Source organism: Ischnura elegans, chromosome 1, assembly GCF_921293095.1.
Source record: "Ischnura elegans chromosome 1, ioIscEleg1.1, whole genome shotgun sequence".
Taxonomy (NCBI): domain Eukaryota; kingdom Metazoa; phylum Arthropoda; class Insecta; order Odonata; family Coenagrionidae; genus Ischnura; species Ischnura elegans.
In genome coordinates, this window is record NC_060246.1 from 112,920,085 (window position 1) to 112,942,447 (window position 22,363).

Below are 22,363 nucleotides of genomic sequence, written 5' to 3' on the forward strand. Positions count from 1 at the left end.
CTGAAAACTGAATTTCTCACAACAAAATTTTTCCAGGATGCAAAAACACTCAACTGCATCAACATACTCTTTATCAGTGGATAATTGGAGTGTTGGCGTCACTGAGAATGAGCAGGTATTGAGTGATAATCTGTAATAATCACTCAACTTTTGAGATGAACAATGATTAAATTAGTCTACAGATAATGTAAATGGTCCACTTGCATTAGTACTATTAGCTCCTGCTTGCATGAGCTCCCTACTCGTTCCTGATTGGTAGAAGCGCAAATATCATTTATCAGGGCAAATAATTTCAGAACTGAGATCAAGTACACAAATACTCACAATTCTCCTTATCATTCATTAACTTCTAGAGCAATAAACATGAAACATTCGGCGAAATTAATTTCTGCCTCCATATCACAGTGATATCAAATTTGTGACTTTAAAAATACAGCTCGAAAGCCAGAACACCAGAAATGTTTCCATGGGAGTAAACATAAAGTGACTAAAATGCTGTGGCTAAAATTTGATGAGTCTTAACTTAAGATAAACAGCTTTCATATAGGAATAAACAGTCACTTGTAATTAAGGGATTCATATATTTTGTTTTATTTCCTCCATGTGATTAACAAGAGAGTTTTTGTAGCAATCATTTATTTCACCGTTACTCAAAAATTACCCCATTCGTTTTCATATAAAAATCTAGGCTGGGGAGAAAAAAATCACAATATATTGTTTATGTTTAAGTCTTAATACTAAAAGTTCGTGAATGCTACTGGAAATTCAAAAGCAGAATACATTCCTGGCTTAAATTTCCGGCATGCAAAAACACTCAACTTCGTCAACAGACTCTTCATCAGTTGATAATTGGAGTGATGACCTGACTGAGGATGAGTGGGTATTGAGTGATAATTGTAAAGATCACTCCACTTTTGGGATGAACAATCCACCTCAATCACTTTATTTTTATGTACCACGTAGCACTCGTATATTTGGGGCCACTAGAATGATCAAAAGAATCTTGTCAATAGAAAATACCACCCCCCAACACTCACATTCACTCACACACAGACATCTGCACCAACCTTTACTATAAGTCTTGATACACCTTATATAATGTACGTAGTCATTTTTTATTTTTGTTTTTTTTTCCTCTTTTGGCAGAGATGTAATCAATTATCAGTTCAACATACAATATGGAAAGGAGGAATTACATGCCCTTGACAAGAAAGAGAAAAAATATGTACAAACACTTATAAAAAGCTCAGAGCATGAAGTCCACAAGTTATTGGTATTTTACACTTGATTATCATATATGTATGGCATACTCCCCATCTTCCCCATGTCTTCACTGCCATACAACAGAATGAAGTCCCATGGAGGATGGTGGCAGCTAATTACATCGATGATTGTTTGCACAGCATCCTTTCAAATGCCAAGCTAGCCTAGGGGAAATAAGAAAAATTGTCTTGTGTCTGGGTACATTTTGCAAACAGTGGCTTGAACTTGGGGACTTCTTGCACCAAACTACTCAGTCTCAATTTGCTGAAGTTTCTAATGCTTGTTTTTCTTTATTTCATCCTCCAGCTCACATACTTCAACTTCCGCTGAGATGGCTTTTAATCAGAAGTCCAGTTATAGTTAAGGCACCTCCATTTACATAACTTCACATAGTTGGTCCACAAAAACAAAATGAAAAATTTATCAGCACATTTCAATCTGGAAACACATTCATTACCTTGTCATGTGAATTTTTGACACTTGACAAATATTTATCCATCAGCATCACTTGTCAAAAGTTACTCAAAATGATAATCTGGAAAAGAAATTTAAATTTAACATCATAATTAGCATCAAGCCAAATACGTTCAAGGAAAAGAGATTCAGCCATTTAAAAACTGAACTACAAGAAAAATCCATGAAATTCTCAATATTCAGTTAGGCTTGATACTTTTTAACAATTCAATGCATTCATGCAGTTTCTAAAGACAGCAAAGTTCATTTAAAGGAGTAGGAGAATTAATCCTGAAACATAAAAGGCAATAGATCAAAATTCCATCCATGATACAAGAATGCAAATCTAAAATTAGATTTTTAGATTCTTCACTTGTTTGAATTTAAGTGGTGAGAAACAATATGCTGATGAATTACTTCTTCACGTGCTAGCGTGCTTGAAAATTTTCTTTAACTAATGCATGGAAGTATACTGAATGTGTTTGCTCATTGAAATTCCCTTACAGTGTATATTCAAATCAATAAAAATGGTGATGCCTTTGATTAAGTTACACAGCTGATAAATAATAGCCATATACAACCAGTTATTACAGCAGTTAAGTTCCATAGCATAAGTATACATTATTCGACCACCATAACATGGAAAATATTTAGAGCCATTGGACTTGCAACTGTATTATCTATCATCATGGAGTACGTGGAAATGAAGTAGCATAGAAACACTTTCTTTTCAAAACCCACCTTGGGGATTTCATTTTCACAATTCAACGTAGCAGCATTTATACAAATTTATTGGTTACTTCCTGCTCTCAAATTCACTCGGTTTGGTAGCATTTGATACATAATTAACCTTAATTTGCTATAGTATATATCGATGACATCATCATGGAAATTCAAATTCTTGTGACATTATGTGGCTGAATAGTTTGATGCAAAGAAATAAATTGGTGAATCAATTTCAAATTGTTTCATTTTTTCATGCTTATTGTTCTTCTTCAAGAAAAGCTTCAATTCCTTGAGGACTTTTAAAAGATGAACACACTGATAATGTAAAATAATAACTTTTAATTCAAAATCCTTTGACAAAAAAGGTTCATTCTATATACCACAGCACAGAGCAGTAAAGAAAATGTGTAAGTGTAGAAAAATGAAATAATTAAGAACCAACTCCTTCTGATCCAAACGGCAATATTATATATGCTTAATGCATAAGTTTGAATACCACTCAGTTTTCACAAGACCACTTCTGTCTAAGCAAACAACATTGATGATGAATAAAGTTGAAAAAGATAGTATAAATAAATGTATCCCCCTGGGAAAAATAAATAAAAAAACAGGCAGGATATTTACTGATATTTCTAATCTGCCTGATATATTTAGTTACAAAAATTTGTAAATGAAATGATTCATGAACATGAGAGCAGTTTAGAAAACCCATCTTTAAGCATATCAAAATAGCAAGAGTCATAATCTCAAAATTATAATAAAATGAAAAAAATAGATATTTAGTGGTGTTGCACAATCAAATCCAACTCTCAGGGGATTAAACAAACCCTTGCAACTGGTGAGTAGCCTTTCTAAAATGTGTTGCTTTGAGGCAGCAGAAAATACATGGAAAATAAATAACATTAGAAATATTTGATGCTTCATGATGCAGTCTTTCTTTGGATGAGAAGATAAAAACATGCTTCAAGTAGATGATTTCAAACTTCAATGTACCATGATCACAGAAGAAAACATTAAAAGAAACAGATACACACCTCTCAACAACCACTGGGTGCTTCAGAAAAAAAACTCATTTGATTTTTTCCAACAAAGCCTTCTAGTTCAGGAAGCACAGCTTTGTATGATAGAAATTCACGGTCAAAACTCCTTTTCACTGGGAGACATATTCACACATCGGCTTGATTAATTTTACCAAAAGACTTTCATTACGACAGCAAGGTACTTCACAGTTGGCACAGTCAAATAGATACGAGTGGAATGTGGCATATTTCTTTTATCTATGAAATCAGGCGTCCCTCATCAAGGGTCCTCCTAATTTTGCCTAATCTTAAAAAATTTCCATCACTCACAACATGCCCACTACATACCAATGATTTGGGTAAATATTTATCACAAATTGTTCACGTTTATCAAACCGCTTGAGACACTTGTGTGCACTTATAAAAGTGGCTGCTTCCTGGTGGAAGGGGTGGGAGAGAGCCGTCAGGGTGGTGGACAGGAGGAGGAGGAGGGGGGGCGGCAGTGCGACAGGGCCCACGGGTCCCCACAACCCAAGGGTCCCCCCCTCTCCATCGTCGTCGTCGTCGTCCTCGACTGGCTCCTTGCTTTGGCTGTGGCTCCCCCCGCCCCCGCCCCGTCGTCACGTGTGGTAGTCCCTCTTGAAGTCGATGTTCTGCTCAGCGCAGAAGTCTCGCGTGAGCGGGAGGCAGGTGAAGAGCAGGCACGCCTCGCAGTCGTACACGGGGACCACGTAGAAGAGGAGCACGAGGAGGAGGAAGAGGAGCGTGGCGGACACCAGGCACACCCAAATGAGCGCCACCTTGCGGCGCCGGTCAAACGGCATCCCGCTCCCACCACCGCCAAACGAGACAAACGGCAGCAAAGCATAAGAGAGGAGGAAGCCAAAGACGAATCCAAAGAGGTGGGCGTAGTTGTCAATCCAAGGGAGCAGACCCAGGAGGAGCAGAGTGGCAGTGGCCAGCAGAAGGCGCATGAGCGCCCGCCCCGGGTGGCGCAGCAGGGGCCATGCATGCAGGACCTCCACCACCAAACATGCCAGCAGGCCAAACTGCGCACCCGCTGGACCGACCTGAAGGATAAATTTTTAGTGATTCTTAAATATGTATATGTGTACTTTGAATTCCATTTGTTCTGTACATTCTGTTTCATTCTATTCATTCTGTTTGTGAATAAATGGGTGCACGGATGGCCATCTAGTCTGATGCTAGAGGCTTACTAGCGAACACAAAACGCAAAATCTCCTCGTTCCAGCCCTATGGCCATCTTAGGTCATGTTTGGAGCCACTGGCATTGAGGAGGAGGCTGACCATGGCCATTTGCCCTATCTCCGTATTCCTGGCTGAATGGTCAGCTCACTAGATTTCTGCCTTTACCACTTCAAGCAACCCCTTAAGAAAGAAAGGGAAGCATTGGGGCAGCAGTGGGTATAAAGGCCTGCCAGGGGCTTTTCTCTACAGGACTAATCAGCTGTCATGTTCCCCAATTCGCCTCAGATCACCGGCATTCGGATCTCTAAGGCTGACGTGGCTCTCAGAGAACTCAGGGAATATTAGTGAAATACAGCAAGAAGCATTCTTGGAATGCTTTCTCTCTATCTATCTCTCCCATTCTCTAGCAATGTTGGTTTCAGCATGCTCCATTTCATGACCATTTGCACGATTATATCTGATGAATGAACCCAAACAGTGTGGATGCAATTTCATCATTACAAAGATGTTACCAATTAATTTCAATTATATTTTTTTTCAAATAGAGGTAGTCCCCAAGTTACAGACCTGTTTAGTATTAGTTCAATTTCTAAGTCACACAATTCAAATTCTAATGAACACACAGTAATTCTAGCAATATTTTGTCAAAATATAATTTACATAATTCAAACAACCAGGATAAAAATAATATTGATGGAATGGTTAGATAGGAGAAATTTATGACCAAGAAAATAGATGAACAGCCAATCAAGGTTGTATCGGTAGCCTATTTACTGATCAGTTTTAGGAAAGAAATCTTAAAAAATCAATAGATTTACACATTCTTAAAAGGAGTCCAGAGAGCCCATCCATACGTCCAACATTCATAAGTCCATAACTTGGGGATGAAAACTTATTATAGCACATCTAAGCCTGAATTGAGAAGTAAATTCATCATCATCATTCAGATGATGCCAAATCCACTTCCATTTCTTTTTTAGCCTACATGATAATGTTGAATTGATGCCACAATATATTTCTCAGTGACCAAAAGATATAAAGACACAGTCACCAAAGATGGAAAAATAAATCAACTTTTCATCATCAGCATTGTATCTGAGTTTCCTCATGCTAATGTTTAGTTCATTTCATTGAAATTATTCTCATGGTATACTTATTACGTGCTCAGGAATTAGTGAAAACAATGGTAAAATATGTTTAAATTTACAGATTTAAAAAGTTCTAGAATAATGAGTATGTACTAATTATTATTGTTTAATTCCTCATCTACACAAAAATGCAGCCATTGAAAGACAATTTATATTTTTGGCAATGTCCAATAGAATGCTATCTCATATTTCTCTGAAAATGGGATGAGACACTTATAAAAAGCAATGTGGAATCATCAAACTTGGAAAAACTGACTATACTTACCTCTGCACGGTATGGGGTAAATATGGCACTAGCAAGATTTCCACCAACTCCAGAACCCAAGTATATTATTCCTATCCTCAGTGGTCCAGCTAGCTTCTCCAAATCTCTCATTAGAAAATACTGTACCACAAGAGTGATCTTCAGATGAAGCAAGCTAGAAACAGATGAAGAAATGTATTTTAGCCGACAAAATCTTTACATCAATTAAAGCTAAATCCAGCCATTGAAATACTTTTTAATTTAAGACATGCTTTCATGTGGCTTTGTTGCTCAGAAGGCAGCTGTATCTATCTGCTATCTGACTTTTATTTTCTAATAAATACTAGTGTGAGGAAGAGAGTGGTTTAAAATCCAGTTGGAGAACCCAAGAGTCCTAAATTCATCCTGACTTAAGGATGCCAGTGGATGTTCATTTGTACGAGCCCATATCTTGATATAGGTAGCCCCGCCATTAGTGGACAATCAGACTTTAATAACCACAATTATGCAACCCACCGAACATTTCAAAAAGGGGACTCGAATGTTGGAAATTCTGGAAATTTCCATATATTGAGGAAGAGTCCACAAGGATTTTTAAACATGCTCCTAATGGGTTGACCCCCTCATTTTTGCACATGACACTCATATCAAGGAAAGTGAGAGTTAAAGTACACCTCAGTAAAAAGATTAAAAACTAAAACTTTTAATTACCGTATTTTCCGGCGTATAAGACGACTTTCTAGCACCTAAAATCTTTTTTAAAAAGTCGGGGTCGTCTTATACGCCGCGAATGTGGCGGAGGGGTGGCCGCACTGAACAAACACTTCACACATTTGCAGAACCCTAACCCTAACCCAGTGCTGAGATCTAATATACCAGGCTTTGTGAACTTCCATGTTAAAAGGAGGCCAAGGGAGAACCAAGCAAGACAATTAAACCAACGGTCGGAGGCACTTCAACACAATCAGCAGAGGACAGTTGTGAATGCAATGCATTAATAGGCGCGTGAGCACGGAATATAAATCAGACAACTGGCTTTAACACTGACATACGAAGCAAAAGGCAGTACACTACCTCCCATTCGAAATATGGGCACCACACCCCGAAACACTACGATGGTGCTTCATTTTCACTTTATAAAATTAAAGACAATTATTTTTAAAAGAAAAACAATGCCGAAACTCAAGTTCCCTGTTGGTTGTTTTGTACATGTGAATGAAAAAGGCTGGATGGATGAAGAAGGGGTAAAGCTATGGCTTGATAACGTATGGAGCAGGCGACCAGGTGGACTTATTAAAAAACGTAGCCTACTGGTGTGGGATATGTTCAGGGCTCATTTAACTCCCAGCACCAAGGAAAGGCTTGCGAGACTAAATACAGATTCAGCAGTTATTCCTGCAGGATTGACATCATTGGTACAGCCACTGGATGTGTGCCTAAACAAGCCGTTTAAAGATCGCATTCGAGAACAGTGGAATGAGTGGATGGTTAGTGGTGAGAAGTCATTCACAAAAGGAGGAAACATGCATGCTCCACAGTTGGATGTTTTGTGCAAATTTGTTATAAAAGCCTGGAATGACATTGATGCAAAAACAGTAATCAAGTCTTTCAAAAAGTGTGGCATATCAAATTCGTTAGATGGTATGGAGGACGACTACTTGTGGCAAAATGAAGAGGAAGTCGAAGCTGAGACCACACCATCTGATACGGAATTTGATCCATATGATGATTGCCTTACAAATGTAGAACAAGACGTTATTGATGTACTGATGATATCAAATGACGAACAGGAGGATTTTAAAGGTTTTTAAATGGAAACTGCGTTGCTGACTCGCAGTGACTTGCGAGCTCTCTCTATCGTTTGTTAACTTCCTTGTATCAGACTGCTTTAGGAAAAGTTTAATCCACTTGCACTGTTTTAGTTTTATATGTTTTATGAGGAACTGACTTATGTTTATTAGTGACCGTTTTCATGCTATCATGTCATGCCATGATGTCATAAGCATATTAATTAAAAATTTCTATATTGAAATCAAATCTGATGTTTTTTATTTACCGGTAGTGTGCGTTGGAAAAGGGGTAGTCTTATACGGAGAGTATAGCACGAATTATATATTTTAACAAAAAAGTTGGGGGTCGTCTTATACGCCCAGTCGTCTTATACGCCGGAAAATACGGTAGATAATGTTAAAATTTGTATGAAACAATGATCATATTTTTAGATAAATCATTCAATAGTCTATTTTAGGATAAAGAGGTGTTATCACTATGGTGTCATAAGATCATCTAGAGATGACATAAATAAATATTGTGCATGAATATCATTTTTCATTACGACCTAATTAATAAATAATGCATGGAGCATTACTTACCCAGCATGAAGAAAGAGGGAAGTCCACAGACGATAAAACTGGTCAGGAACTTCAGGGTTGTAAAAAGGAATCATCCCACAAACATTGTCCAAGCAGGAAACCTGAAAATACATTTTTAGGTCAAATATATAAAATTATTTTTATTTGAATCCAGAGAAAGCTGGAACCTGCTAGGATATTAAAGTCACGTTTAGTTCAATCCATAATAATGACACTGAACTACATGCCAAACTGTACACTTAATTCCTCATGTGTGGAAATAAATTGAATATCATATTCCAACGAAAAATCAATTGACCAGTCTCTCATTTTTTATAGAAATTATTATTTAATTATTTTGCATCAGAATATGATGCAGAGACAGGTCTTCCAATAGATGGATCTATTGAAATAAATTCTGACTGGTGAGAGAGCTTTCCACCAGAATGTAATCACACTCATACATCACCAGTCATTTACGTAGGTTAGAATTTTCCTTGATTATTAATTTCATTGAAAGATTTGAATACACAGAGTGAAATTCAGAGTATTTTATGCCACAGGATGACTATGCTATGCAAGCATATAGAAAATGTGCAGTGGCCACGTAACCACACGGACAATAATATGACAAAGTTCAAAAATAGGGACTGAATTTAAATAAGAATTCCTTTTTCATAGCTTTCATCTATAAGTTAAGTATTACAAGAGGCAAAAACTACCTGAGACAGCTAAATATTTTCAAATTCTAGCAAATTTTTAAAGGTGGACTGTCATATTAAGGAAGATGAGAAATTGATATCCATGATCTAGATTAAAAATCCTTGAGATCTGCCGCCAGACTATATGGAATGTGTCATTTCCATATTGTCTCGATGGGGAACCAGTAGAGAAGGGATATAGAAGGCATGGAAATAACATGAAAGGAGAAGCATGAAGAGTTGCCATTGCATCCTTTCCAGTTTCATTAAGTGCAAATATTTTTTTTGATGGTGTAAATATGAAAATGATTCAATGTATTTCACTAGAATTATGTTAGGTTTTGTATAAAACTTGTCCCCACTTTATTCTTATGCCCAGAAGTTCCATATCACAAATATCAATCGAGTATCTATTCCACTTGGTCTCACCTGACCGATTTCAGATCTATTTGGGAACTGGTTGGAAATTTTTGATAGAATGGAAAGCATATATTACTCATTTAACACCACTAAGATACATATTTTTGCATAACATATAGATGAAGACAATAAAATTGAAAATAGCACTATACCATAAACAACAAGAAGTATCATTAAGACAATGACTCACCTGGGAGCAGAGAGATGCTTCTTCATGGAAATGGCCCCGTACAAAGTCACAATATTCTCTCGTAGTAATTCGGCATTCCCCATGAATGCCTATGCAACATGGGTGACCTATCACTTCGCAAACCATGTGTTCTGCAGCTTTGTCCTTGTATTTGAACTTTTGCGGTATAGAGCTTGTTTTACGGCATATGGGCCACTTAGTGATGTCATCAGGCCATTCATATGGTGCTACGGAAGGTGGTGCCTCACAAAACCTGAGTGAATATTGAATGAAAGGTGAGCATTATATGCCAATCAGTGATATTCTCAATGAATATATAATATCAAGTCTTAATTTTCTCTTGGACTTACTTTGGATCTAATCCACAAACTGATCCTGAAATCCTCCCACCAGGGCCAGAATCACCAGCTGACCATTTCTTCCATGTGGAGATGGTCTTCTAGGTGAAAAAACAATGCATCATAGGTACTGTTTTTTAGGGTTGCAAGAGGGTAAATCATTTGCAATGCTTGCCAATGCAATTACATGCTGCTTCAAACCATGCAAACTCAATTCAGTGGGAAGGAGTAAAAAAGCATAAATATCATCATGAATTAATAAAACAATGTTTTCTATGTCAGCATTTTAAAGTTCAGCAGTTTTATGTACCACAGAAATCAACAGGCAAATGCAGGGATTTAAATACAGGCAAAAAAGTAAGCAACCAATAATTCCAAAACATTTTCCTCAAACAAAAAATCAACAGAGAGAGGAACATGCATACTTCTAATTGTGTAGTAATAAGTCAAATACCTTGCAAAATTCTACTTTCTGTATTCAAAATCTCATGATAAAACTGAAAACGAAATCCATTCAAGCAAGATTTTTACAAGCTTAATTGCCCAATGGAATGTTGGTGCATGATATTTCTTCTGAGGTCTATCACAACTACTGCTTGATATACAGTACAGGCATTTTTTTACCAGGATTAAAAATTATGCATAAAAACTTGTAATCCAGGCGTGCAACATACCAAATTCTGGTGATGCAAAGCCACATTTAGTAATTTACATAACCAAAATCGAAATGACCATCTACATCACATGCTAACAAATACTGAATATCTCAGACGTACCGTAGGCCTCAACCCTCGGACCAGTTGTTTGAAAGAAAGAGAACAATTCGGTTACAAAAAGAAAGTACATGAGCATTAGAACAATGTATATTTAATTAGCATACAATTTTGTCTGGAGGGAAATTATAACGTAACAAAATAAGACGGAACCCAATTAAAACTAAATTTACATGTGAACCCATGTCAGGTATATGCAATTGCTTAGAATAATATTCAGATACACTGATACCATCAATACATGTTATACAAATATAAATGCAATGTAGGAAAAATAATCATTACATAAATATAAATTAAAAATAAATCAAATAAAAATGTCATAAATATACTTAAAAGATCAAGAAAAATTATTACAATTATTCTTAACAATAGTTTTTATAGTTTCACACATTCACAACACGATGACAATCCTAAAATGTTTCAATTTTACGGTTAGCAATAAGAGGATGAAATAATCTCCGGCTGAACTGTGAGTAAGGGACACTTAAATTTTTTCCTCTATGTATTCAATGCCTGACTGCCTATAATGAGGTTCACATTGGAGAAGTATGGAATACTTAAAAAACTTTTACCACATGTATCAAGAGCAAAATTCTATCTGCCACTACAAACTGAGTAACCATGATACCTCTATTCCCAATGACCATACCACAACTAGAGATTGTCGGTCTTTCATTCAGTGTTTTGTACAAATTTATTTTTCATTTGGTTACATAGTGGCTCTAAATTAACATCAATTTAATTATACACCGAGGTCATGATTGAAATCACATTAAAACCCTTTTCATTAAAAAATGGCTATAGAATGCAAAAATTAATTCAAAGTAAAAACTCACAAGTATTCCATTTTAATATACCACTTAAATGCACTTCTATTTCTCCCACTATTAAAATCTTTTTTTGTTGCTTTTTTCTCTCCTCCGAAACTGCTTAGATTAAAAAAAAATAATAAAACCATAACTTGAAGACAGTGAATCCACACTAAACACACCGAACTTTACTTGCAGCAGTTTTCATGACTATCGGTTCTTTACATTGCTTTTTATATTTTGTGTGTACAATTTTTCTGCACCGTATCCATCATACTGATGTGCTAAGTACTCTATCCTCAAACTTAGGCCGCATTTATGCAGATAAGTTATGCGTGCGGTATACCTTAAAAGAAAAAAAACCCTTGCTTTAACCGTAAAAAGCACATTCTTTTGCAGTTTTCTCCACTAAAATAAAAAAAAACCACAACCAAGCTGATGATGGAGAATACATAATAAATGCTCTGAACCAGGGATGGCAATTGAAACCAAACGAAAGTCAAAACCAGTAAAATTTCAATTTCATTTCAATAGTTCGAGGGAGCAAAATGTAGAAAAGAAATGAAAAAGAATAAAGCCCGGGGAGCTAAACCCAGCGTCAAAATGCAATTGGAATCAAAACTGCTTTGGGTCGAAACTAAACTAAACTAAACCTCTGGGACGATATGAAACACAGGTTATGTTTCGCACCGGAGGGACCTTGTGCTTCACCTTCGAACAGTTCAGTTTTGACCCACACACCTAGTATGAATTACGGTTGAATAGAGTAGAAGTTCGGGCTACCTCCATTAAATGCATGTGGCACTCATATATTTACCACAAACAGGAGAATGGTGAATGCTCACTGGCCAGTAGATTTTAAAGCTCAATGTTTTAACCTCTCTCTAAGTATTCTGTCATGAAATGGGTAGAAACTATTCTCTCTTATGCCCTCCACTCAACTTCTGGGATTGAAACTTTACTCTGAGCAGCAGTATTTCAATTAATTCAGTTTTTTTCCTGGGAGTGAAGTTTTGTCTTGGGTCGAAACTAAACTCCTTGGTGATTTTAATTTCATGCGGTAATGAAACCAAACCCAGGCCTCATATTTTCGTTTCGCTCTGGGTTGAAACAAAACATAATCGTTTCTTTTCACTTGCTATCCCTGCTCTAAATCTCATTTCTATAGCTCCTGACTTGATTAAGAAATGGACCCAGACTGACTGACTGACATACTACTGAATTCATATGTATTGATTGTCCACTATTACAGTCATATTCTTTTCTTTGAAACGAATAGTAATTTTTTCTCCTAATTGCTCTCTCCTTCCTTACATCTCATTCACTCCTCTTCCATGAGACAGATCACACATCCCATTGCACAGCTCTTTCCTTTATTTTCTGTTCTTTTTTAAACTCTTATACCTCTCTCCTATCCTGCACTGTCCCCTTAGCTTGCCTACAAATTCCTCTCTACTTGGTATCCTGTCTGTCAGCACTACTGCGGCTGAATAAATATACTTTGTACTATCTAGATACCAAGAATAAATAAGACATAAAATTAATGCAGCATGGAGTATGGGCCTCACTGCATTTTCAAGGTGCAACTTGACTAAATTGAAGTAACATCACCATTTCACTTTTTCATCCCTTTTTTAACACCTAATGGTATCTTAGAGAGGTTAAGCAATTCCAACAACGTCTCTTTAGATCTAGTGGAAAAAACAATTTTAAAAATTCATATAAGCTATGAAGCCACGATCTTGTCTGACTCCAGATATTAATAGTGAGGCCCTTAAGATTTATAGGGATTAAATCCTCTTATTTGTGAGCACTGCTCGTGAGCAAAGATGCTCAAACAGCAGATAAGTAGAATTAACCCTCCAGTGGGTGCATGAGTGCAGGTAGGAATTAAATACTAGGACTAGGGGGGGTTTGAGGCACAAATAATACTAGGGATTGTGGGGGTATGGAATACCTGCCAGGGTAAGTGGTAGGTGCGGGGGCCCTCCCCAGAAAATTTTTAGGATAAATGGTTCAAATTTGTGAGTTTTATGGCTTTCTGAGGGACATTTAATTAATCCTTACATTAATCTATAAGTAGTATTAATCCAATTAAGTAAAATGGATTAAACAAAGTATTTTATAATTATGATAATAATAATGGACAGAAAGTCGAAAGAGCTTTTGTTCTGTGAATAGTTATCAGTTATAGTTTGATGTTATGCTTGTGAGTTATCTGTCCTCCTAATATTAGTTACAAAGTTTATCATATTAATATATATTTTAATTACTCTAAGCTCTGGTGGGGTATTATCCCACTAAACATCCCCTCACTGCAACACTGAGTGGGTGCACCCTGTGAGTTGATATGAGTGGGTGAGCCACACACTGTGCAATTTAACTGGTGCAGCAGTGGAGTAATAAAAATGTATATTATAAGAAAGATACATATATTTTCAAAAATGGATTTGCGAACTTAAATGAAGATAACTAGTTCAAATGAGTCAATTATGGCATAACAAAGAAATAAAATTTGTACAGCATGGAGTATGGCAGCACAACCCCCTTGAGCCCCTTGACCTTGCAAGTATTGCACCAATAAGGTCTGCTCAAACTTATTCACTCAAACCTAACTATCGATGTGATAGGTGCTCTGTACTCAAAAAATGCTACTTGGTGCAAACATATACATACTAAATACGAAATACACTTAGTAAGAGTTACGGGAAGCACATCCCCCTAGCTTCTTTGACCACCGAGAAATACAAAGTTTGCCACACGGAGTGCAGCAATGTGCCTGGCAAGGGGTTAGCAGTGAATGGGTTATTTCATACAAGAGTTGATATCATCATCGATAATTGTGCAACTGAATAAATGTTATATGCATTGAATCATGTAACATAACTTCATCATATCAAATTTCATTCATAATAGTATAAATTAGATTATATACTTACTGAGCAATCTGCTTGTGATGACTGCACACAGCCTGAATCATCATTCCTTATGCAACAAGCAGTCTCTCTTTCTTTTTCTCTAGCTTTCTCAATTTCTTTCATTACCTTGTAATCCTTCCGCATACAAGGAGCAAATTTTGCCCCTAAATGAATAAGGTCCGCCTTAAAGGAAAAAGGAAAATATTAGTCTTTTCACCACCTATTCTAATACAGTAAAAAAGAAGTAACCCCATCTTAGCAGAAGATGACACCAAGTACAGATTGCTGCGGAAAAGTAGAGGTAATCTACATTGTTTGAAAATATTCTATCAATCTGACCATACATTGACTACACCATTGAATCAATGCCTAGAAATCTCGATTTCATCTATCCCAAGCATGTTGCTCACTTTCTGTTAGTGGGCTTTTTTTGACAGCAGAAAATACAAATGAATTCCTAATTGGGGATGGCAGGGGCACTCTTAACTATTCTCCATCATTACCGATAGAAGGACTCATGATGAATTGTTGCCAGAGGGGTAGAAAAAATTACTTGCAGAGCATTTATTTAATTAAAAGACATACAAAATGGAAAAAAATGATAGTTGACTGGATCTAATATGCAGGCAAACATTCTGTGTAACTAAAGAATTCACTTACATTGAAAAATTTAATGGGCAACACAGTCCTCAATTAATTATGGTGTAAAATGCTGTGATTAAAGCACTTTTTTGAGGTTCAGCTAACTCCTAAATATACCCTTCAAGATAGAAATTCAAACCAATAGCCCATAAAAAAAATGAATGCAAAAATTCCTGTTTATGGCTAAAATTTAGCTTTTGCCTCTCATAAGTAGCTGGTGGTTTTATGAGTAAAAAAATAATGGATGATGCTTGTGTGCAGCAGAACATCAAATATTTGTAAATAAGACCCTTTCTGAAAACAAATTACATAAGTGATTTTTCTGGACTGAGTTCAAGTCTATACAGTTGATGTGAGCTGGAGAGTTCACTGCCTGTAAGGATTCTTCTCATCTGGTAGAAAACATAGATTTGCATGTCACTTAAACAGTGTGCTGGACATCAGATAGTGCTACGAACAGGATGTGCTTATTGTTGTTTGCGCAGATTACGACCTTCCTATGGAACACCATGCCACAGGAATGGGTAACTGCACTGGTGATCCTCTCCATTGAGGAGAAGAAAGTATGCAAAATACAAGGGATCTATGCCAGGATGATTGTTTATATCTGTAGCAGGAAGGAGTGGTGAATGGATGAATTATTGGCAATGAGTGAGTTAACTTTAAATTTCTTCACATTTTACTGTGGAGGTGGGGATGAGGAAGGGAAAGAGGAGGAGGTGGCATTGGAAGGGAATGATGGGAAGGGTGTGTATGTATTGCTAATTTTTGCATAATTGGCCAATGAGAAAAATGGTATTTTTCAGCATCATATTCAATTCTTTGGTTACTGTTTCACAGCATACGAAAGGTTTTTCAACTACATATATATATTTCTGAAAAGTAAGCAGACATTGGCTTAAAAACTATGGAAATCGAAAAAAAAGGAAACATGTACATACGTAGTTCCATTTTATAAAGGGAATTGTGTTAGGAAATAATAAGCCAGGTGTAGCCTGGCAGTAAAATGCAAATATCCTGGTACTTTTGTGTCCAATTTTACTTTTTATAATGATCGTGGAAAACATCAACGAAGTGTGAGCTCATACACGGATAATTCGCAATGCGGATAAACCGCACCCGGATAATTGGGAGTCTGCTGCATAGATGCCAATGCTAAATATGGAAAGACCATTCAGTTATCTTGAGAGCAGTGAACCTCTCTTCATTTTCTAACCATAGTAAAAGCAATAATAGAACACATTAACACGTCACTTCTATCAGCTTGGCACAAGTGTTGTATGGCCAGTCTGTTTCGGTTAGCCGGGGTTGAAAATATGTCACTGAAACTGAGCAAGGAACAATTTGTTCAGCAAGACTGAAAGATTAACATCTACTGCTCTGAAGTGAAATTAGTATGAGAAGAGGGAAAACCCTCACTTTAACACTTAATCATAGTTTAACAAGAGGGACCTTCAGTAAAATGTACTCACTGCTCTTGGTCCAATCCAAAAATTTGATGGTTCCATGTAATCAACCTGTTGCAGAGAAAGGCTAGTTACCAAAACCTGAAAAGATAAACATGGTTAATTAAAAATTTTCAGATCAAAGAGGATTCATAATTAATATGATGTAATAATAAAAATGATTACAAAAAATCAATTCTACACTTTTTGTTCATGTCTCACATGAGACTATTCACATGGATACACATTCCCAATGATTTCAAATAGGAAGGGAAATGCATCAATAAAAAAAGATAAACATTGGAAACAGAGCAATGATTGTAGAAATTCTACAAGCTAACTTTTTCTATAATTTTTTGCCTTTGAAATTCTCAATTAATCATAAAACCACACTTACCAAACTTGAGCGTTGATGCAGGTCAAAACCGATCGGTCCAAAGCCGTAGCAGACAAGTGATATGATCATTACAAGAACTTGCACAGTGGTTGCCCAATAAGTAAAGAAGGGTCGATGATCCTCCATGTCATCTAACTGTTCTCTCACTTTTCGATCTTCCACAACAGAACGACGCACTGATCTCCTGAAAAATTACATATAGGCAATGGTTACATTTCCCACGGTGTTTGATGCAATTATTTTGAAATCACAGGTTAATTGAATTATTAACTCATGTTGATCCTTGAAAGAATCTTATTTATTCATTTATTCAGAAATGAGGTTCTAATTAATAACAAATAATTAATGATGATTCTATATTGTGTATGGAAATAAGGCTTCACTAGTCATTAGCTAATAATGCATGGGCAAGCAATGGATATAAGAACCAATGAATTATAAATTTTACAGAAACACATAAATCCAAAAAAAATTTAATAAATGCTTCCATGATGGATATCAGATAGTATAGTATGACATAAACCCATGCAAAAGGAAACCTAGATAATCATTTGCTGTAAAGGTATTTTTATGATTTTAAATACATATGCGATGGATTAAGCTCCAAAAGGTACCTATGGATGCATGAATGGATTTATGATGGATTTTAGGTTCTCCCAATGTATTGTGTGGAGAAAGATTTTTTAGGTTTCCCATTGTGTACAATAACTACAGGTCACCAGCGTTTACAAGGATATCTGCAACCATTCTAATGGTTTAAGGGCCAGTCAAGGTTTTACCCAGTTTTTCGCAGATGACAATTGCAGACTCGAACCTTTGAAATGCCAATTACAATGATTCAATGGTACCCTGTAGAGGACACAAGAAATCTTCCCAGAATGAATGAACTAAATTTAACTTCAATTTGAAACGGATTGTTTTAGGTGAGATTTGGTGGAACCATTCCATCATAAATGAAAGATGTTCTGGTTCGAATTGTAAACTTTATCATATAGCACTAAACAATGTGTTTTCATATTGTCTCATCATTTTCAAGTGTCCATGATGATGCATTTGAATATTTCCAGGCAATACACTTAAAAAGGATATGACAACATCAAAATGCCTTGGGTAATGTGGTAAGATACAGTACATAAGTGCAGATAAGTACATAAGTGGAACCTGCAAAAACTATTTCATTTATGATAACTTCAATACTCTGTAAAAATGAAGTTGTGGCAAACAAATAGGGTTTTATACTCTTATACAAACCTAAAAAATCTCCCAACTACGCCCATGCCATACTGTCGCCTGTCAGAATTGTCTAGAGCACGGTCAAGTACAAAACTTGTAATTCGTGACATTCCGACTTCAGCATATGATTCTGTTCCTGTCGCTGCAGTCCCTGCTCCCTCGGCAGCTGACTGCGAAGCTGATGGTGCAGCCCCCAGCACGTGGGCCTCAGATGGCATGCGTTCCGGTGTCCCTCTCCTCCAACTTGCCCCCCTTAAAAAAAATAAAGTTTTCTTTTTATAATACATATTTCATAAAAAGACTAGCTGCTACCATCATTGATGAAGCTCAGCAAAAATTCTACCTAATCTGCAAACTGATATGAGTAAGTAAATACATAATTTATTCATTATTTCGCCATCCCATGGTTATATAAAAAAAATATTTTTAGGAGGTGGTTCATTTGAAGGGAGAATGTATAATGGCTCATTCACTTGAAGAGGATGCCATTAAATTAAAAAAATGGGGGAGTTCTGAACTCCTTGTCCTATACCACTACTGGCTACATCATATATAAATTTTGATTCCATTATATCATGAAAAATGAAAAAGAATAAACTTTGTGCTTTTTCATTTTTCATAATGAATCGCTTTCACAAAGTCACCCCTGAAACCATCAATCCATTATATCACTTGAATGACTTCTGATAGTGCTTTCAGGTTTGCACCTGATTAATTATGAGTGAGGCTCAGTGACTATGCATTCTTCTCAAGACAATTCATTTAAAGAGCAAATACAAGTCTAAAAAATTATCAAAAGAAATTAATATTTTACAAGGAAATATGAATTTTCAGATAGAAAAAGATGTAAGAGCACATTTTTTACTGATACCAATGAAACATAAAATCAGAATCTATCCATTAAATATCTGTCTGTATAAATCTGCCTACTCACTTCACCAAAATTGGTGTAAATAAAGCCACTTTCATTGGAAAATATTTTTAATGCATTCCATCTATTTGTATGGAATATTGATGAAGGTCCAATCAATACCTTTAATTATCCATTGTAAACAAAGCATTTACCATGCTCCGGCTCAGAAAGCTAACATCTTATTTTTGAAAATACTGAATTTGCATTAGTGAAATTTGTGCGAAAATCAATACATTTTTTACTTATGCAAAAAACATTTTCCATGCATATTATAAAGTACACTTAACATGTAACCAGTACATACTATGAGCATTGAAAGAATTTTAGTGAGCAATTCCCAGAAGATAGATGATAAAATGTTTCAGATTGATGAGTTTGAACATCCTTTGGCATACTGGGCACTAATGTCATTTAGGTCACTAAGTTTATGTAAATAAGGATATCTCTGGTCATATAATTATTACATGAAATGAAGAAGAGTAATTTTTGTGCATAACTTCATATTAGTAAGTTCATTAAGATTCACAGCATTAATTTGGTATGGAAAAGTTAAATGTAACAGAATTGAAATGGAATTATTTGTGAAAAAATTTAAGTACGGAGAATTATGTGTTAAATTCTCCAGAAATACCTACATTTAAATTAAATCCCCACTCCCCAATTCTTTCTCAGCAGTCCCTGTTGCTGATTTTGCTTCTAAATTTTAACATGACCACTCCAGACCTATATCTAACACATCTAAAGCAAAGGCAGGGCCGTCTTAAGATGACCCGTACTCAAGTTATTTTCTATGGTGTCAGGAGAATATACTAAATATGTATGTAGAATAACTGCAGCAGTCAAGGATTTAATCACATTACTTAGTTCATTCAAAGCAGCTACCCTGTGATGAGACATTTGCATATCTATAGAATCACTGACTAGTCCACATGCAGATGGTGTGAGGAAGAGGAGGAAACAATCTCCCAATTACTATGTGACTGCCCCGCCATTATGAGGACTTGCAACAGGTTCATCATTTTTTGGGGCCCACGGAGATAAGAGACCTGGTATCCTTCAGCTAGGATATTGGGCTCTACAGGAAATCACTCATTGGTGGATAGCAAACTGGACCACTTAGGTGTTAAGGCTCATGGCTATATAGCATACCATCGTTTATATCAGTCAATCAATCAATCATACTCAAAGCAGCAAAAGAGTTACACTTGAGTCTGTTGTTTCCTAGCAAGAGCAGCTTCTTACCTCTCCCGAGTGTACAAATCCCCCCTCGTCCTATCCATCTGGTCCCTATTCGTAGAATCAGAGGCAAACGTTGATGTCACTCCAGTTCCTCCAGATGGTCCAGCCTCTGAGGAAGGGTGTCCTACTCCAGCACTACCACCAGCCCCTCCACCATCCGTGAAGTCTGCACTATGAGCAGTGTGGGCACTAACTGGTCTATCAAAGAACACCTAGAATGGAAAAGAATCGACACCAAAACTTATAAGTCATCATGCCTTAATTTTCAGAGTTTTCAAGATAAAAATCCATCTATATGCCACTGATTTGAAAGTATCCATTGGAAGGAGTTGTGGTGTTACAATAGTATTATCAGTAATTTCCAACATCAGAAAACATAGCATTATGTAGGATTTTGCACGTCAAGTTATCACAAGGCAAATTTGTTCTTTTCATGAATTGGCCAATCAATCATTTTCACATATATTGCTAATTGATCTGATGCAGACAATTTTATTACATTTGATTGGAATTGATTTCATCATATGAGTTTGTTATGTCATGGCATTTAAATCATGTGAGATAAGTACAAAAGCCATGAAAATAGTTTCTAAAGTTGACTAGCTCATGACTTAGAATGATCAAACCAGGTGAACCAATTTAATTATCATGTAGGTAATGAAAAAAATCTCAATCTTAGTCCCAATCAGGGTCCTGTTCTAACATTTTTCTAGTGTAAGCAAGCAATATTCTGTGCCCCCCTCAAAAATAACCTGAGAGTGTACACAGATTCTCTCTGGGTACAGTTTTAAATAGATTAAAAATATTTTAGATATAAGGGTCAAAATTTAAATATCAGCATGGACATATAATGTGCTTGCTCTTACATAATGAATGTGATACTTTTAGACCTTATAAACCAGCGCTTATCATCCCCATTTGCTTGGCACCCTACGCAGCCTTGTACTTTGCTTATCACTTAAACTGGCACAATATTGATAGCAAATGCATCAAGATTCTTATCAATTATAAGGAAAAACATTGCTGAGAAAAGCTAAGACTTAACAAGTACCAAGCAAAAAATATACTCTAGAATTTGGATGATGATTGAGGCAGGTCTCTTAGTCTTGTATCCATTATTATAATTAAGGCTATGCCTCAATTACTAAACATCACCATTACCATTGTCCCATACAGATTAAAACAAGAAAATATAATTGATCTCAGAAGTTTTTTCACTGTTAACTTTATTGGACAAGGTCAATCCCTCAGACAGAGGAAGACCATTAGAAAAAGGGAATTTTTGGGTTATTTTGGGTATCTGTATTTTTTCCACGAGAGAAAAAAATTATAATTATAAGTACACTTTGAATGGAAGCTTTAGGTATCTCGAAGGTGTGCCATCAAATTTTTAGTCAGTGATCCCTCACACAATGATCGCTGTAAATAAATGCATTTTAAATCATCGACAGAAAAAAACATCATGAAAATGGAACAAATTACGTGATATTAATTTCCAAAGTTCCATTTGATAAAAATGAGGAGTAAAAGCTTTGAATTGAAAGGAAATAATGCTGACGCTTCAAGATCATTCAATAGGGCTAGAATGGAAAAATGAGGAAAATCATTCTTAAAACAATACAAAAATACTAACTTATTTCAAGTCTCTTGTGTATCAATCCTCCTCCAGCAATCATGGCGTCATAAAAAAACCTCCAACCTCAATGAGAGCAATCGTTTACCATTTTTCAAAATATTTACCACAAAGAGGGATTTCGATATTTTTAAGCAAAAGAAAGGAAACGAATATTTTTAGGCCTCACAAATGCTAAGGAGAGGATCAGGATGCAGCAAAGCGAACATTTTCCACCACTGGTTAAGTCACCCTTCTCTCGTTCCCAACCCACTGTAGCAACCACCACCAGTCGGAAAAAGCTCCCCCTGACGCAA

General features: G+C 36.2%; 1 protein-coding gene across 5 annotated transcripts in view; it reads right to left on the reverse strand.

Moving 5' to 3' along the window:
• Positions 1 to 567: 567 nt before the first annotated feature.
• Positions 568 to 22,363, reverse strand: part of LOC124168289 (inactive rhomboid protein 1) — a 276,207-nt gene continuing 254,411 nt past the window's right edge. For 2 of the 5 annotated variants that reach the window (XM_046546443.1, XM_046546471.1), the window contains exons 6-16: positions 20,438 to 20,646; positions 18,301 to 18,534; positions 17,050 to 17,233; positions 16,680 to 16,754; positions 14,587 to 14,748; positions 10,839 to 10,859; positions 10,075 to 10,163; positions 9,725 to 9,977; positions 8,435 to 8,535; positions 6,084 to 6,237; positions 568 to 4,531 (exon numbers count right to left, since the gene is read on the reverse strand). In XM_046546443.1, coding sequence (XP_046402399.1) covers positions 4,082 to 4,531; positions 6,084 to 6,237; positions 8,435 to 8,535; positions 9,725 to 9,977; positions 10,075 to 10,163; positions 10,839 to 10,859; positions 14,587 to 14,748; positions 16,680 to 16,754; positions 17,050 to 17,233; positions 18,301 to 18,534; positions 20,438 to 20,646 — 1,932 coding nt within the window. In that variant the 3' untranslated portion in view covers positions 568 to 4,081. The remainder of the gene's footprint in view (positions 4,532 to 6,083; positions 6,238 to 8,434; positions 8,536 to 9,724; positions 9,978 to 10,074; positions 10,164 to 10,838; positions 10,860 to 14,586; positions 14,749 to 16,679; positions 16,755 to 17,049; positions 17,234 to 18,300; positions 18,535 to 20,437; positions 20,647 to 22,363) is intronic. The other 3 variants (XM_046546447.1, XM_046546462.1, XM_046546455.1) reach the window with 3 other exon arrangements.